The 11312-nt window shown below is 36.6% G+C and overlaps 1 protein-coding gene across 5 annotated transcripts in view; it reads left to right on the top strand.

The window, feature by feature from the left end:
- Positions 1-2913: 2913 nt before the first annotated feature.
- LOC142345760 (tyrosine-protein kinase STK-like) overlaps positions 2914-11312 on the top strand; it is an 88192-nt gene continuing 79793 nt past the window's right edge. For 3 of the 5 annotated variants that reach the window (XM_075398066.1, XM_075398064.1, XM_075398067.1), the window contains exons 1-4: positions 2914-3291; positions 6078-6422; positions 6741-6941; positions 7371-7525. In XM_075398066.1, the coding sequence (XP_075254181.1) occupies positions 3094-3291; positions 6078-6422; positions 6741-6941; positions 7371-7525 (899 nt within the window). In that variant the 5' untranslated portion in view covers positions 2914-3093. The remainder of the gene's footprint in view (positions 3292-6077; positions 6423-6740; positions 6942-7370; positions 7526-11312) is intronic. The other 2 variants (XM_075398065.1, XM_075398068.1) reach the window with 1 other exon arrangement.

Genomic DNA, 11312 nt, shown 5'->3' with positions numbered 1-11312 from the left:
TTCTGAAGCTGCCTTCCCTAAATTTCACTTTATAAAAGTTAAATTGTATTAATCCTTCTTTGAGCTGAACTTTACTTTTATTTTCTGAATTCAACTAGTTCAAACATTTCGAATCTTTCGCAAGAATTCAGAGGATACTTTGGAATCTAAGATAAATGTAAGGGATTCTCTACTTCAATTGAAAATTGGAGGAACAAAATTGATAAAAATTTCAGCAATGTGCTGACCAGAGGTAAGAGAGAATTCATGGTTGTTTATAAAATAGGATAATTGTTTTTTTTTACGCTCCTGACATGTGAGAAACAGTCATCGGTTGTTGAAATGCTTTTATAAAAAAACCTTCGTCGATTTCAACAGAAACGCCGAAATCAGATATATCTTGATCAATAAGAATCCTGTATTTGTTTTCGAGACTTTTCTTGCAGCTCTGTTCCTGATCTTAAGACAATGCAGTGTATGTGAGGTGTGTTCTAAAAAGAGTTCGTTAATTGTTTTATTCTTTTTTGAAGGAAACAATTATCAAACTGCCCCCATAAATTCCTCTTGAAAAGAGGTACAATTTCTGCATGCGGATAATAAACAAAATTAAATGACGTTCATGATTCTTAAAATTCATCACGCAATCTGCGTCCTTATAAGAGTAAAGTTTTCTTGTTTGCATGTCCTGTAGTGTTTTTGAGCAAAATTTAGTTTGAATTGAACTATGGTCAGTGAAGAAACGGTTTACAGCACTACTGCTAAAATTATGTTGAAATCGTATGTCACAAGAACATTGAAGACAATGTCTTCTGCTTTTTGGGTACTGGACTTTGTGATCAGAGGACTCAGAGAAAGAGTACAAACAACGTTTAAAAGAATGCTTTTCTTATGTTTGGACGTAGTTATTTCCTGGCATTCCGTAATTGGTAGATTAAGATTGCCGTAACAAACATTGAGATGTGACATGACGCAGATTGATACTTGACTTGTGACCGTTCGACTGCATGTTCAATAAAATTTTAAAAAATCCAAGGAACATTATAAGAGCTTTATAACAGAGGTAAATTCACATCAATACCTAAAACAACGGAGTGTGATGTCTTTAAGACAAAACAGCAACCAAAATTACCGGCAGAGGAAACATCGAGATGATTTACTGATAACAAAGAATGAACGCCACCATGCTTTCCATTCTTTCTATCTTGTTGAAAAATCTCGAACAAACCAAAGAAGCTGCACTCTGCTTTCTCCTCTTCAGATAACCAGCTTCCAGTCAAAGCACTTATGTCAAAACCATGAATGTTTGCATAATCGAGTAGAGCAGCTTGTTTTGATATATTGAGAAGTTTGCTGCTATTTAGGAGCAAATCTGCGGTCATTGCGAAGTATTTTGTCTCGGTGCCCCCAAAGAGTTCTACAGCATCCTTTCGTTGATCAATTTCATGACCATTGTAATGTAGTTTAAGGTCTGGCATTCGGAAAGGTTTCCTAATTGAGGACATTTCGAACGAGGCTGTATCGGAGCTGGAGAAGAGTTTTCTCTAATGAATGTTCACTCCATTTCAGTTTTGGCTTAACGAAGGCATTTGTTCCTTTGAGTTTATATGCATTGAACATTAGAAGCTTGTCCTATTCGCAACCCAGCAAGACTTCAACTGGTCTAGATATAGCTTCAGTGTCACGCTTTTTTGGGCCAAGTCGCTTAGATCGTTGTCCAAAGTTTGCAGGAACATTCAATTTAGCCAGCACACTCGAGACTGTTTGCTCCACATTCTCTCGTCCTGCCTGAATTGGTCGGTTTATAACAAACTTGCTTTTGGACGTCGTCCTGCATGATTTGGTCGGTATAAGGAACTTAAAAAGTCTGCATACAGATCCATCTTTTTAAATCTGTATGTAGATTCCGAGGACGCCTGTATTACCGAAAAATTTCAAAGCAAGTTTCGAGGAAGGGATTAAGTTCGTAGTTCGAATAGTTAACATTCTTTGCTTATACGTATATGATGTAACTGAGGATGATGGTTGCCAGATGTCTTCTAGCTTCATCTCTGTATTTACTGAGAGGTGGTGATTGTCCAACCAGCATTTGTATATCTCCCAAATAACTGGGACGGCTTGGATCTTTTCTGTTTGTCTAATTGACACCTAACTGGGGGGTGAGGAGGGCTATATCATTTGCTCCCAAGCCCACTTGTCATATTTGTATTTTAATGATTTGACTAATGGCACGTGCTCTGTACCTGGTATGGGAGGCGGAGGGTCATCTGCAGCATGTACTATAAAGATGTGTATAAAATAGCAACGAAAATCACTGAAAGAATGCACGACTCCTACTCGGACGCAATAACATGCATTCGCGCGAAGTATCGTACTCCTACGCAGCGCACGTTTATCTGTCTCAGAGCACTCGTGTTTATCTGCCGTGGTTGTAAAAGTGTAACTGAGGTTGATAATACCTGCAGTGTTGTTTCGTGGGAGGGAAGGCTCGGCACCTAATTAGTGCAGCATTAATTTAACGCCTTTGGGACTCAAAAGACGTATTCTGTCATTCATGTGGGACCGTCTGACGTTGAACTTCAACGAAAGAGTAGTGTGTATATGGACCATTTTCTGTGATTGCTCCGATTACAGAAAATAGTGGAATCAAGACCAAAACTTCTATGGGAGCAATCCCCTCGGCTTGATGCCGAAAAGTCACAACAACGCTTTGACGCGGCTCTGAGGGCTATCATGTTGCTCTTAATTTAAAATCCTTTGCATTTTCGAAGTAAATTTATATAAGCTGCTGTGATGCTCCTTGGGGGGGGGGGGGGGGGGGGGCTCACTGTTCTTTCTATTGCGTGGATCATGCCCCCTTTTTGTCATTGGGTTTATTAAAAACTCTGAGGGGGGGTACAAACGACAAACAGAAAAGATCCGAGGGCTTTTTAAAATGTTTTGTTTGTTGTCAAAGTCCTTTTTTAAGATTAGAATGTCAGTTTTCTAATTCACTGTAGTAATCTGGTATCACCACGAAATGAATATATAGACGTAGAAATTAGTGTTAGTGAGTCTGTCCCTGATTCTAAGAATGAAAAGAGAAGTTTGATAGAACAGTAACGTGAAAACCTCAAAATGGGAGGTTGCATTGGGTCCAAGCATGCGAGCAGTTCGAATAAGAACCAGCACCACATAAATGCCAATGTAGGCCAATCCAGATATACAGTTGGAAATGACAACCGATACACGACCAGATACGCTGCCCATGATCATTATGGCATGCAGTCACAACAGTCATACAACGCATCAATGATGAATACATTAGGACCGCAGGTATGTTGCTAATTGTAATTTTATTAGCGTCAAATTAAATGGTCAGAATTACTACTAATTTTGTATCTGTATTCCGACCCCAACGGGGGGGGTTGCTCTATTCTCAACTGGGTCTTTTTTGTTAGTACATTTTCGCCGATCGATATTTTCATCGTACAGAATTGTGAGTGGTATCATTAGGAAGCTTGTCCACAGTAGAATATAAATCTGTTTTTTTTTTGGATTTCGCTTTTCCGAGAAGTTATTCAGGTTTAAAGTTTTCTGAACATTGGCCTCATCCGTTTTGTTCACATTTTTCGTATTTCTGTTCAAATTTTGCTAAACATATGAGAAAATTGTTAAAGATGTTGTGAAAAGACGTTAAAAAAATATTGTAGAAATTGTTAAAGGCATTTAAAGGTAAAAGAGAGTTGCTGAATAGTTTAAATAGACCGACTCTTTATGTTTAAATTCCGCTTAATTTTTGAAAATTAAGCATTTCATTTTTTCACGTGCTTCAAATATGCTTCTTTAGACCACTTTGTCCAACTTTACCGGTAGTACAGACATTGAAAAACTGCGCACAAAATCTTTTTATACTCAGATGAGGGCTATTTTTACCTCTGGTTCTTATGGAAGTTTTCTGGAACCAACAATTTGTCCGCCTTACGCTAATTTGAAATCGAAAATGCATATTTTTTTTTGGTATTTTAAGATATTCGTTTGCTAAATTATCTACTATGCAACTATCTGGAATTTTTTGCTGCCGCGCATTGATTGTACGGCCAGTTTTGGTCGCATCATGGATTTTTACAATTTGAATTGTAATGGGGCGTTATCCTTGTAAAAATCTTATTGCTATTTTTCCATCCAAATTTTCAACAATTCTGTTTTCTTTTAGAAAATTGATTAGTGATAGAGTCAATTTACGTTCAAACGAAGCCCAATTGACCAATTTTATATCTTCAGAAGTAATGCTGATGGTTTTATGGCTCCGACAAAGCGTTGTCGTAAATTTTTGATGAATTTTTGTTTTGTCAGCTTTTGTTGTTCCTCTTGTGGACTTACGATTTGTTTTCACTATATAGTTTTGTGTCGGCAGAGGTAATGGAAAAATTGTTGGACGTTTTTAAGTCGACAACAAATGGCTTTTATGTCTTTGATTAAATTTCTTTCTAAATACCTTGATTTTTTTTAATCTTTGCCAACTTTTTAACCTTATTTCTGTCATTTATAGCCTAGTCACATTAATAACTGATCTCATCTTGTCTCTAGTGAGGCAAAAATCAATATTGAGAGGTTTTGTGATAGCTAGTGGATCTCATGACTTATGATGAAGGTATTTGTTTGAAAAAAAATATGATTTTTAATTTAAAACTTTGCCACCTTCGCAACTTGCTTTCTGTTAACTTGTATCTTTGTTCTTTTAATGAGGGTTATCACTTTTTTGTGACGTAAATATTCGTCTTTGAGTTTTATGCTTTAACTAATGGTTTTACGTTTTAGAGAATATAAATTTTCATAAACTTAACCAACTTCACTTGTCCCAACATGGTGTGAACTACAGGTCCCGTTGCTGTTGATAGTGATCCCTGTTGAACACATTTAACATTGTCAATGGATATCTTCTGTATAAATAGCTTCGACTTTTTTCCCGAAATTTTTTAATAGCTTCAACTTTCTCGAAATTTTTTCTAAGTTTTCCAATTTTGCCTGAAATTGATTTTCTTTTTGTTGTATGACATATTCTGAATCTTGGCGGTTTCAGAGTTTGTCTGAATATGTCTATTCAATGGCTTTCTGGATTTATAAGTCAACTCCACTCCTTCAGTTGACTTTTGATGGTTTTAATGGCCCTGAATTTATTTATAAAAGTTTATCAGGTTATTCTGAGTTTTTCAGTTGCTTCTTCTTTTTGTTAACTTATAACTTACTCTTTCACGACAGGGCTCTCCACTTTCATGTGACGTATGCACTAACCTTTACCATTTTCGTTGTTTCAACCGATGTATTTATCACTTTGACGGATGTATTGATGTTCAAATGAGCCGTATTTGGTCATATCCTATCTTTTCCGTTAATAGCTCAGGCTTTGATGGCTTCAAAACTGTTTTTTGCATTTTAGGGATTTTTGAATCTTGTCTGTAATTGGTTTATTTTTTGGTTTTATGAATTAATGTCCCTAAAGACCGGCGCTGTTGTCTTCACAAGCAGTTTCATCTGAACCAATTTTGTGTTTTTTTTTATTGGAAAGCTGATGATTGTTTTGACTTTTGAATTAATTTAGTTTCAAAACATTTGATAGATTTTGAGCATTGACCTTTTTTTTTCTTTTTGTCGACTTGTTACCTAGTCTCGTTAAAGGCAGGTCGCGTTGGCGTTGAAGGAATGTACAATGAACTTTGTTGAGTTTAGGTTTTGTTTGATACTTTTGACATTTTTTATCAAGTGTTTTTAAAAGAAAATATTGAGTTATTCCGTAATTAATGTTTTTTTCCTCCTTGTTGTTTCATTAATGGCAGTTCTCAAATGTCATCGAATGAGGCATTAATTAATTCATTTAGAGGTTTGATTTTATGACAATTTTTTTACTCAAGCAATTGCAATTGTTACGAACAATATGTGAATTTTGAATGTTCTCTTCCTCATTTGGTAGACAATTAAGTCAAATGTGGTCGGAACTTTATCTGCAAACGCACATCGCCGAGCCTCCTTGTCTGATTTGACTGAAGAAGACTTGCGCAATTCAATAACGTGATTTTGATCGACGTTACTTTTCTCAAGATACCATGTTCTCATATTTGTAGAGCATGCGTGGTGGTAGCAGCTATAGCCACTATATGGCCGGTGGTCAGCACGGTGGTGGCATGGACCCAATGGGTCACAGCAGTCAATACTCGATGCATCCGACACAACAGCAACCCAACAGACAGTTCCAGCCGCAGAACCCTCACATGGCACAGATGATGATGCAAAGTGGGGGAGGCGGAGGAGGGTCCCACCACGGATCCCAGTTCAATCTATTCAACACACAACAGGGAGGAGCCGGTTCTGGGGCGGGACCGGGTGGTGATTACTTTTCACCGCATGCTAACCAGCAGACGCCCCTTGCACAGCGCCCACTACCACCGCCTTCTTCCGCCAACACTGCAGTATGTTTGAAATATAATTACAAAGATAAACAGCGAAGCAAAATCAGTAGATCTTGAAGGCAGTCGCTGTTTTTTTTTGTTTTAAAGCACTTTTTTGATTATCGAGAGAAAGTTGGTTTAGTTTTGTTTTAATTCAAGTTTGCATGCTTAATTCAAAGTAGTGGATTAATTCCGATGGAAGAAGTTTCTTTGAGGTTCTCGTTTGAATTAAGTTCCGCAAGAACAGATTTTTAGGGCATTTTTTTTTGCTAAAGGGATGAGTACTGAATCCGACTCTTAAGTCGAAAATAAGTGGAAATGAGGTCGTGAATCTTTCAGAGCCATCACCAGTCCAGTGCAGCGCAACAGCAGCAGCAACAACAGCAGCCCCCTCCCCCTCCTAGACCACAACAAGTGAACAGTGCGAGGAGTAACGTCTTTACAGCCATATACCCACACCACGCCCTCGACCCTGGAGAGCTATCATTCGAAAAGGGTGACAAGTTCCTTGTTATCAAGGCCGACGGGCCATGGTGGCAGGTAATAAGAGAGTCATAATATGATAATTTTGGTTACCACATTTAGGAAACGGGATATTGGGTAATTTGGAAGTTGCTTCAATGTTCAAAGGAATTAGACTCAATTTGAATCTATAGTTTTATGAAGTGTAAGCATTATACCGGTAAAACTGAACCATTGGGTTATAAATTTGAAGTTACTTTCATGTACCAGCAGAAAGGAATTAGTACCAGCAGAATGAGAGGAAGCTCATAATTTTAACTAATTTTCAGATACAATTGTGCAATTTTTCCATTTTCGACCGTGTGGAGGCAATGTAAGTTCAAACATTCGAACCTCGCAGTGCAATTGCTGATGCACACTTGCGGTGCAATTGCAAACTGATGGTATTTTAAATTACTTGGCTAAAGTTTGATTCCTCTGTCTATTAAAGCTGCCTTTGTGCTCTAGGTGACTTGTCTGAAGAACAACTATACTGGCTTTGTGCCCGCTAACTACCTGTCCAACACAGAGAGAGATGACTGGTTCTTCGGTGCCATCTCCCGCAGAGACGCCGAGCAGCTACTCAATGCTCCCGGAGTAGTGCCCGGCACCTTCCTTATTAGGTAGGTAACTACTATAACAATGAGTCACTTCTTTTTAAACTTGCCTGTAGCTTTCTGGACGCTTAGTAAAATGCTTGTATTGTTTTCATATGCGTTTACAACATCTGAGTCAAGCCGTTCTAAATTTTGTAATCTCTTTTTGAGTTTCTTATTAATAGCCGCACAGCGATAGCTGGGACTATTATTGGCCTTCTCTTGCTTTTTTTTACAATTCAAAGAATTTGAATTGTATTGGGGCGCTGTCTTTTTTTTTAAGATCTGTTCACACATTTTCATGATTTTTGAAGTCAAATTGGAGTAGTGATTTTGGTCACGCCGAAACAGGAAATGGAGCGAAAAAGCGAGTGGTTTTGCGGCGTGAATTTTTTCGCTCTAATTTTAAAGTAGATTGAGAAAATGTTGTTTGAACAAAAATCCGGTTTCTCGGTAGTGGTTTTTTGTTCACATGCAGCAAAATTTCACTCTGATTTTTACTGTTTTTCGATGTTTTGGATCAGATTTTTTTCTAAATGGTTTTCTCAATCCATTCACAGCTCATTCTAGGCCTAGTCTTTTGTTTGAATTAAATTTTCATTTCTCGCTAGTTGTTTTTTTTTTGTTCACATGCGGCATTTTGACATTGATTTTCTGTTTTTTTACGACTCGAAGAGGAGTATTGGAGAAGTCCTTTTTTTAATCAATTTTATTGGAGTGATTTTTGAAGCGGGAAATGAAACGCGTGAAAAAATTTGGAGTGATTTTGGCGCTGAACAAAAGTGAAAAGCGGAGCGAAAAGTGAGTGGTTTTTGTTCATACCGCTATTTTTGAGAGAGCGAGAAATTGATGTGTGAAAAAATTTTCTCTAAGCGAGCAAAATTTTTTTGTTCACGTGCGGCATTTTAAAGCAGTTTTTATCATTATTTTGGTTAAGAGGTTTGGTTATAATTTTGTTTTAATTTTAGGCTGATTTTGGTAGTGGTTTGAAGGTTTCTGGAAATTAATATGAATTTTATGATAATTCGGAGGTTTTTAATGTATTTTGCTGATTTTCGGGCTAATTTTTGCGTTTTTTGACGATTATTTTGTTTTACTGGCTCAAATGGGTATTAAAGAAACCCCTTCTACTTGAGCAATTTTATTGCAACAATTGGTTACAGTTTTTGTGGGTAAGAATCATTTTTTTGTTGAGAAATGTGACAAAAAAATGGCAAAAATTGAAACTATTTTTCTTAATTTTTTTGCAGTTTTTCGTTTTTCTGTTTTTAGCTAAGTTTCTTTTCCTATTATGACCTGCCTAATATTTTGCGAGCATCTGGTTACCCTATTGGCTGAAGGGATTTTGTCTTTGGATTTATATGTTTTTGATATATTAAAAAATTTAGTAACTTTTTCCAGTTTTTCAGTAAAAGTTGTTTTTAAGAGCTTTTTTTTCATAATTTTTGCCTAAAGTATTTTTTTCAAAATTCACATAAGTGGTTTTTGTAAGTACTAGTTGTTTTGATGAAGTTATTTTGGCAGAGATAGTTTCTTCGGGATCTCAATTTATAACAAAATTTGATCAGATTTTTTATCATATTTTAACAGATTTGATTTTATTGTTTTTATTTTTTTGTTTCATGACTTTTTTTCAAGATAATCATAAATTACTAAAGGCACGTTTTGTTTGACGAGTAGTTGGATGGCATTTAAATGGGTTTTCACTTCGAGTCGTTTCCGGATTTCTTCCGGCTATGTTTTTTATTTTTTGATCTGATTTTTTTAAAAATCGTTTTCTCAATACACTCATAGTCCATTCTTGGTCCAGTTTTTCTGTTTAGTCAATGAAAATTCTTTGAATTGTACGTCAGGACTTGTCCTGCTATGTTTTTTTTAAGATATGTTCACACATTTTCATGATTTTTGAAGTCAAATTGTAGTGATTTTGGTCACGCCGAAACAGGAAATGGAGCGAGAAAGCGAGTGGTTTTGCGGCGTGATTTTTTTTCGCTCTAATTTTGAAGTAGAGTGCGAAAATGGTGTTTGAACAAAAATTCGGTTTCTCGGTAGTGGTTTTTTGTTCACATGCGGAAATTTCACTCTGATTTTTCCTGTTTTTTCGAATTTTTGGCTTGGATTTTTTTCTAAATGGTTTTCCCAATCCATTCACAGCTGATTCTATGCCTAGTTTTTTGTTTGAATTAAATTTTCATTTCTCGCTAGTGGTTTTTTTGTTCACATGCGGCATTATGACTTTAATTTTTTGTTTTCTTATTTTTTGATCTGATTTTTTTAAAAATCGTTTTCTCAATTCACTCATAGTCCATTCTTGATCTAGTTTTTCCTGTTTAGTCAATGAAAATTCTTTGAATTGTACGTCAGGGCTTGTCCTGCTATGTTGTTTTATTTCGTCGTCATGATTTTTGTTATGACCATATGACGTCACAGTCACTTTTTGTTCATTCGTTCATGCAATTTCAACTGAATTGCATGTGTGACGTCATTTTTCGCTCATATTGGAGCGAGTTTTTTTGTTCATGCGCATGATTAAATTTTTGGTCACACATGACTTACTTCACTCTCAAAAATGACTTCCTCATTTTGAAATTGACTTTTATTTACTTTAATTCAAAGAGATAAGGTCAAATGGGTGTGTGTCACTCTAAATGAAGGTTATTTGAGATCAGCTAATAGAGGCAGCAATAACTTATACAGATTTTTAATCAAAATATAACAGATCAGCCATCAATGAAAAGACGAATTTTTTTTGGTCTGTCTTTTTTACTGTTTTTTTTATAGACTGCCGGTCTACGAATCTATTGCGGCTATTTTCTGGCAATCTGCCAGCTATATTAAAAATTTTGGTGAAGGCTGCTTGCTTCAAAATAAAGAAGTTACTTACGATCTTCGATTTATGGAGAAATTTCTCCGACCTCACTTTGTTGCATCTTTGATTAGCGATAGCGAGGCTTTCATTGGCCTCATAGTGGCTTTCTTGCGAACCAGAATGAGCTAGCGAACCGAAGGCTAGTTATGGTGATCTATTACGACTTGAAGGGGAGTAATGGTGATCAATTCTGTTAATCGGTGACTTCTCTTTTCACAATGGAAATTTGTTAGGTCAATATTCTGAACGTTTTGCTTGACTTATTTTTTGTCTGAAGCTTTTAAAGTTTATCCTCAAAAAAGTGATAAAGAGTTCGAGCCGTAGGGCATTGTGACTGAGCAGCTCTCTTAGAGCCTTACTAGTATCGAAGTATGCGATTCACCAAAACTTTCGAGGAGTCAAATTAATGGTGTGAATGGCTAGCATCCCTATTCCAGCTGGCTGCTACCGAAGCCAACCTGCTGGTCATTTGAGAGCGATTCGCCCGACGCTAGTCTAATGTGATTTAGTTTTGACTCGAAGTTTTCAATCAACGGTGCTTCTTTCATAGTTAAAATAAAATAATTGTATGTATTGGAGCAGTAAATGTCAGATTTTTGGCAAAAGATACTTTTTCTAGCGGGTTTGATACTCGAAGGCTTTGAAAATTTTTTCTTGACCTAACATTTTGCTTGACCTATTTTTTGTCGGAAGCTTTTAACGTTTGTCCTCAAAAACGGGATAAAGAGTTCGAGCCGTAGAGTATTGTGGCTGAGCTGCTCTCTTAGAGCCTTACTAGTATCGAAGTATGCGATTCAACAAAACTTTCGAGGAGACAAATTACTGGTGTGAATGGCTAGCATCCCTATTCCAGCTGGCTGCTACCGAAGCCAACCTGCTGGTCATTTGAGAGCGATTCGCCCGACGCTAGTCTAATGTGATTTAGTTTTGACTCGAAAATTTCAA

The sequence above is a fragment of the Convolutriloba macropyga genome, chromosome 9 (assembly GCF_964194025.1).
Source record: "Convolutriloba macropyga chromosome 9, txConMacr16.3, whole genome shotgun sequence".
Classification (NCBI taxonomy): domain Eukaryota; kingdom Metazoa; phylum Xenacoelomorpha; order Acoela; family Convolutidae; genus Convolutriloba; species Convolutriloba macropyga.
This window is presented reverse-complemented; position numbering and strand designations above follow the sequence as displayed.